The sequence below is a fragment of the Merops nubicus genome, unplaced genomic scaffold (genome assembly GCF_000691845.1).
Source record: "Merops nubicus isolate BGI_N331 unplaced genomic scaffold, ASM69184v1 scaffold1253, whole genome shotgun sequence".
NCBI lineage: Eukaryota > Metazoa > Chordata > Aves > Coraciiformes > Meropidae > Merops > Merops nubicus.
In genome coordinates this window covers 1-7,155 of record NW_008598009.1, presented here as the reverse complement: position 1 = coordinate 7,155, position 7,155 = coordinate 1, and the positions used below count along the sequence as shown (strand labels likewise).

Genomic DNA, 7,155 nt, shown 5'->3' with positions numbered 1-7,155 from the left:
CACTGCTGGGCAGGACGATCTGAGCTCACCCGAAAAATGTTTGCACTGAAGTACAGGGTAAGCTGAGACACTGCATAGGTACAGATTGTTTAAAATGTTTTCAGTTTCTAAAGAGGCTTTATTCTAAAGAGCTGACCAACCACCCACCAAGGGTTTAAATAAGAATTATTCAACACTTTCACAAAGTTTCTCAGTAGGGAATGCCTGGGTCACAAGCCTGCTTGTGTGTCCCTGATGGGGTGTCCGGGGTGTCCAGTGAGAGTGGAAAACCCACTGAATCCAGGCACTGGGATAGATGTTCACAGAGACTCATCAGAAACCAAAGATGCAAGGTTACACAGCACATCTGGTCACTTCTAAACAACTGTATTTAAGACTGATAATTTTTATTCTCAGGTTTGTTTTTTTTTTTTCAATTAATTTTTGATTGTTTCAATATATTTAAGTAGGGGGCTTATGGAGACAGATAAAATGTATTCAAACATTCCATTTCTAGCAATAGTTTAATTAAGCTTGGATAAATTAGATTCTGCTTTAGCAGAGTGTTAAGAACTTTTTAACAGGTCTACATTTTATTGCAGGCTATATTTACTCATTCAGTGTCTGATCAAGAGGGTATTCCACCACTGACAGACTGCAAGTAGGGACCATAAAGCCAAAGTATTAGCTCGGATCTTTTGCTAGATATATGTGTAACTACGTGTACCGAGAAGCCCAAAAAATGCACAAGAGTTCTCACAGTGGTAAGGGAAGCAACCTTGTAATTAGCCATCTGCACACAGATGAAACTCTCATTAAACTTATTGGTGTAAATAGTGATTCAGGCACTCAGAGTTACTTTCCCTGAAGCCCAGTGCCACACACTCCTTGAGGAACAGAACAAATATTTAATAAACAGAGTATGTTACATTTTCATGGTAATGGCACAGCTTGCCTATTTTTAACCAACCTCTTCTTTACATAAGGCCTTGATCATCTGAGCTGTGATGTGCCTGTCTGATTTACCCATAATGCCATCTTCTCTGGGGCTCCTGCTTGGCATTTCTTCTGGTTCTTTATGAATAGGCATGGCTCTTCCAACCACACACATCAGCCCCGTCTCCAGAGGACCCAGCTTTAAGTATTCCTTAAGAAGAAAGAATATTCCAATGCAATTACATCAAAAAGCAGGCATTCTTCAAAAAAGAAGTAACTTTCCTTTTAAGCAAGAGTGAAGCTGCTGCCCTGGGCTTGCTGTGTTTGGTAATGTCAGTGTTAATGGCTTGGTTCAGCTCAGGGGGCTGCAGCCCTGCTGCCCTCTTCTTTTCCTATGTGTTTCCACCAAGAAGGCTTTCTCCGCAAACCAAATTCTGCTCCCAGGTTCAGTTCTGTGAGAACTAATCCAACAGCTCACTACTGCCAAAAAAGACAGATCCAAGGCTGGCCATGTGCTTCCACCATGTCTGTGCTGGCTCTGGTCCTCTCCAAAGCTCTGAGTCAATTCAGTTGACTAACCCAACAGAAAACCAACTCAGGAGCAGAGAAAAAGGCAAGCTTTTCTGCTGGGTTAGCGAGTGAATCAGCCTCAGAAGAGGCTGCCGTGCACTGCGGGTCCCCTAAGGGCAGGAGCAGGACCACAGAGCCAAGGCCAGGCAGAGGGAAGAAGGAACCCTACAGTGCAAGCTCCTGAATCACCTCTCTTTAATAAATTATTTTCGTAATACTTGCCAATGCAACTCCACTGTTTGCAATTATCCCTTCGTTGTTAGGAACTACAAGAAAGTCAGCAGCACCCCTGGCCCCCCGTGGGGTGGGCTCTGCAGTGCTAACAGCAGGAAGAAAGAAGCAAAGCTGGAATTCCTCTCCCAAGGCAACAACGACCAGGGAACAAACACCTGGACAGATATATTTTCATTAAATGTTCACCTTTTCTCTGCAGTGACTCTTTAGGACAGAGCCACTCCTTAAGTTAGTCTTTGATCAAGGAATCAAGGAGGATTTCTCTGAACACAAACTGCAAGGTATTAATCAAACTAATGCCAAATTTCTAGAAAGAGTTGTCATTTGGTTTTTTTGTTTGTTTTATTTTAACTCATTATTAAGTTTGACTAGAATACTCAAGAGTAAAGAAGCATTATGAAGTATCTTTACACAGCAAGCCCTGCAGTCTGCATCACGTCCAGATCATCTGCTTTAATTTGCAGTACGAATGGATGATGTAGAGTAATACAATTTATAAGCAATTAGTTTATTTAGAAATATATTCAAGTTTTCACAACTCTAGACTGTAGTACCAAAGGTACCCAGGAAACATTTTTGTAACCTAGGACTGAGGGTCTCCTGAAGCAGGTGCCACCACCTATTTCAAGAACTACACAGACTCTGCCTATAACCTGCACCTTTTTATTTTCTCAAGCCCTGTATTTTGCACTCAGGAACACCTTCACCCTGGCACTCCGTGGAAGGACTGAAAGACCTGTTGATCCATTAATGCTACTATGTAACGTAAGTTCTAAAAGGATCAGCATCCAAGCAAACAATCTGTGCAATTATGGTCACTTGGTAACATTCAGAATTCTTTCGGGGGGAATGTGACCCTCACGCATGCCAATTCCTGGGACACCATTCACTTGCCAAAACAATGTGTCTATCAGAAATGCTCTAAGGAATCCAAAACATCCACACAAGGCTGACCTGTGTGACAGAACTTACTCTCTTTTGGTCCAGCATCTGAAGGACAGGGAGTGTCCCCACCATCTCCAGTAGCACCAGATTTCAATGATTAGGTATCTGAATTGTACACTGGGTAAAAGACATTGGAGTTTTTTCTGCTGTAGCACCACAGGGAATAGAATGCCCCTGGCAGTGGTTCATGCTCCACACTGAAATAAAGTACTTTCACTAACAAATATAACTCCTACCTGGAAATCTCTTTCATCTTCATAAAACACACTGTCAAGAGCAGAAGACTTTTCCAGCAGCTCTTTGTCACTGTCTTGAAGCTTCTCACTCTCTGTTTTAGACTGAATCTTTGCAAAGGTCTTTTTTTTCTGACAGAGGGCTGTGGTGCTTCTGAGGCCTTCCTCTCCATCTGCTTTTGCTATTTAAAGAGATGAGCAGTGATCTGTATATAGTTGTGGAGCTGTACAAAGACCAGACCATTAATACCCAGTATGAGCACTGCCTGCAGTCTGTAACGTGGCTTGGCCAGTGTGAGGTAATGAACAGTTCGTGAGGGTCTTTAATTGGCAATCCAAGCCAAACGTTGATTTTGCTCACTGATTTTTTCTATGTTTATTTCTGTTCATAATTTCTGAGCAAGATCAGGGACTGAAATTGTTTGGGAGTTAGAAGTAATAGGTCTGTGGGTTGGGGCAGGAAAAAAAATTAGCTTTTATCAGATCAGCTTAAGTCCTATATAGCCATAGATAGTTAAAAAAATAGGAAAGGCATCAAAAACAAATAAAAACTTTTTTTTTTTTATATCAAGGTATGTATATATGTACAGGTTCCTAAAACTCAGCTACTCCACTTACAACTCCCCTGAAGAGCTCATATTTGCAGTTGACTGATTCTCAGGATGAATAACAATGACTTGACCCCAGCTTATTGGAACAAACCCTACTCCTCCCAGGAACTGCTGTAAATGTCTAGCAAAGGGAATAGAGCTGAACTGTTCAAAATAAACATACATCTAACTCACAAGTCTTAGCCAACAGGCTTGCTGGTGCCTGAGGGTTCCAGAAAGGCTCTAAACATATGGCTGGAACTGCTCAGAACTTCAACAGACCTGTTCACGTATTAGTAACTGCATGGCTTCTGTTTTTGCAACTTAGCTCTTCAATTTAATTTTGTCCTTTTTTTTCCCCTCTTCTATTCATATAAAGTGAGTACATAAACATATGATGCTAAGGAATCCACACAAACCACCCTGAATGGATAAGCACACTCATCCAGTGCTTCTTGCCTAAGGGTGTATCCTTTTCCTGGGCACGCCTATCAGAACAGATGGAGATTCAACCCAAAATTCAGCACTGCTTATCAAGATCTTCAGGCTGAGCTCCTCATAGCTTCATCTGCTCTTGCTAGGGATTTATTTATGATTTAACTCTGGTGTATCTCTATGAGCTGAATGACAGTAAAGTGCAGGTCCACTTCAAATCAAAGCCAGTGTAGAGTTCAGGGGTGTCCTCTCAGGGACAAGATCTAATGAAAATATGATGATATCAGTAAAGAACTGATTAAAGGTATGAATCATACCTTCATAAAAGATAGCTGATCCTGTTAACCACATTCCAGGTGAGCTCCATATGAGTAATTACACTCAACAATCTAAACATCAATTTCAATTTTAAGACTGTATTACAGGTAGATTGTGGTTTTGTTTTCTTAATGCAAACTACAGTCTATCATTGCTGTGGTGTCTGCCAAGTGAGAAATTAAGTGTTCAGCGTGTCAAACAGGCAGGTTGATAAAAAAAAATGAGGAAATAAAAAGCATGTAAATGTTCAGTAACTCATCAGTTCTTACAAGCTGCTGGCATGTGCATTACCTTCATACTCTACTTCTTTCATTTCATCCTTAGGAAATTCATCTTGCAAGCCAGTTGCCTGGGTAGGAAACAAAAGCCTATGAAATTAAAAAAGTGAAACACATGTTAGAAGCATGAATTATCTCTCTAAATTGTCCTGTGCAGTCTTTTGGGGTGAGAGGGAGGGCAACTTTTCTGAAAGCCATTTGCTGCTTCACTACAAAAGCAGACTAGTGCAATGGTTTAAAAATGCAATGGAGGCAGCCAGGTAGCTTAGTAGCTAATAAGCTGCTCTTTTTTATTCTTAGTGCCTAAGTTCAACTATGTCCATGAGACTAAAAGAAAACAAATGTTATAGTCTCCAGTCAGTCCAAGATTCAAACCACAGCTGGCAGCTCTCACTTAAAAGCAGTCCAAATTTTGGAGAGAAGAGAAAAATGGTCACTTCTTCAGACTTGGAACTTTCTTCTGCAACATGGCTGAAATCACTGAGCTGGGACTGGAAAATGGAGATGGATCATTCCCATTGTTACACTGTGCTTTTGATGCCATTAGTGTTGAATTTCTGCAGCTAAAGTTATCTTTGTCTAGGGAACAAGTTCAATAATTTCAATATAAATGAAACTAATAGTACAGGCACCTCTGCAGACAGACTTATCCCAAGGCTTATTCCTTACTCAGTACCAGGTCATCTGTTTCACCCGAGATTGCAAAACCTTGTGTGTTTACATCTTAATCTTCACATCCTTAAACATTTTGCCAATGGTAAAGGAAAAATCTATTACTCAGCAGTTGGTCTGAGAAGCTGGGTCTGAGACAATTACAAAAGAAAGAAACAATTTCCAAGCCCCAGTGGTAACCCCGCTAAAAGAAAGCAAGTGCTGCTAGGTCTTAACAGATTAGTAAAGAACCCAGTGTCCTCCCTTTGGTGTTTAGGAGGTCCCAGTGTCACGGTCATCCTTCAGAGACACAAGTCCTGAACACACTCAGTCAAATCTTGCCTCATCACAACCAGGAAACAACCCCGGCTTTGTTGTGGGAGAGCCCAAATAGCTCTGGGAGGAGGGAAGGCATTATCTATTTTTAACAACAACAAAAAAAAAATCCTTTTTGAATCTGTAAAGGCATCATTTTACCTGGCTACTCTCAGATTCTGAAGTCTGCCATCCATCAGTTTTGTCACTAAACGGATATTTTCTTCTTCCAGGAGCTGAATAGAGGCTTTCAAATCACTTACTTCCTTTTGGTACAACTTAACCTTTTGACAATTTAAAAAAACAAACAAACAAAAACAATCATCTTAGAAAGACTATACCCATTTTGGAAACCTTTCCTAGTAAATATCTTAACAGCACATACCTAGAAAGAATGCAGCTCTATCAGCAAACTCGGCTTTTGGGGAGAAACATAGTGACACATTTTCAGGCAAAGGGAAGGCCTCTCTGGTTCTCTCACACCTTTTCAGAGTCCTTTACTGGTACAACTCTGTCAATCATGGCCCCACATTTGGGATACGCAACCCTGGTAGCAGAACCTTCTCCTGTAGCCAAACAGGTCTGGGAGGCAGCAGCTGTGTACTCTTCTCTTTTCCTTTCACATTAGAGATTTGAGAGAGAGAAAAACCTTCTTTGTAGACTTAAATTCAGGCTCTTGCCCAGCAAGTGCTGCTTTTCTAATTCTGCCCATACCCAAAACCTTCTTACCCAGCGAAGCTTTCAGCCCAAGTTAGCCACGACTTTGGCTAATCCCTGGGTTCTACTCTCTTTTGGACTGGTAATTGCCCCATATTGCCATGGAGTTGTATTAACTGAAGGATACCAGTTATTTAGCTCCCACAAGTCTTCCCACTCTTCTTGAAGTACCAGCAAGTTCTTACCCCCCCATCACTGCGAAGTGGAACATATTATGGGACAGATACCTTCCCAGAAACCTTAGTCATACACGCGTTTAAAAGCAGTACCTAGTGATCTGAATGCATCTGTTCTCACCAAAGCCAAATTAACCCAGCTATAATCATCCAAATTTGTAGTTAAAAACTAGTTCCCACTTCTCCCAGGGATTAAAAGAGGTGAAAATGACAGGACATTAACCAGTAACAGGATGTGGCTTGGCACAGTGAGGTGATGCAGCTTTGCACCATCTTGGTGTGACACACTAATCATGGAAAAATGTGACTGAAGTTTCCAAATCTGTTCAAATTTGGAGACAGCTAGTTTAGGGCTGGTTTGGTAAGTCATTCTTCAGTTCAGTGGCCAAATTAAAAAAAAATCATAAATTTTGAACTGGGACAAAACTGAAATTCTTGGTTTGTCTGCCCAAAAGAAAACACTGGAAGAGTCTGTCAGCTACATATACACATTAGCCTGAAAGAAAATATTTCATGTGTATAAGAGAAGCAGAGAAAATGAATGGGTGAATTCAGAGGACTAGAGAAGTTAGTGATAATAGTTCTGTTTTCCACAATAATTCAAAGCACTAATTCATGACATAGGAAACTAATTCATAGCATTGGAAACCTCTGTTTGAGAGGAAAGATACCCAAATCCCTCAACTCCGAGGTGAGAGCCTGTCAGGACATAAAAGTACTCCAAAGTGAATCTCCCTTGTTGACACTGCTCAATGTGTGTTGTGGTTTGAGGCTTGGA

General features: G+C 41.0%; 1 protein-coding gene across 1 annotated transcript; it reads right to left on the bottom strand.

The window, feature by feature from the left end:
* Window positions 1-940: 940 nt before the first annotated feature.
* LOC103769648 (coiled-coil domain-containing protein 83-like) lies at window positions 941-6,066 on the bottom strand (the record flags this gene model as incomplete). The annotated part of the gene is made up of 5 exons (XM_008936866.1): window positions 941-1,126; window positions 2,901-3,079; window positions 4,532-4,608; window positions 5,647-5,768; window positions 6,045-6,066. Coding segments are annotated over 5 exons (586 nt in total), but the record flags the coding sequence as incomplete, so codon positions are not given.
* Between the last annotated feature and the right edge of the window lie 1,089 nt (window positions 6,067-7,155).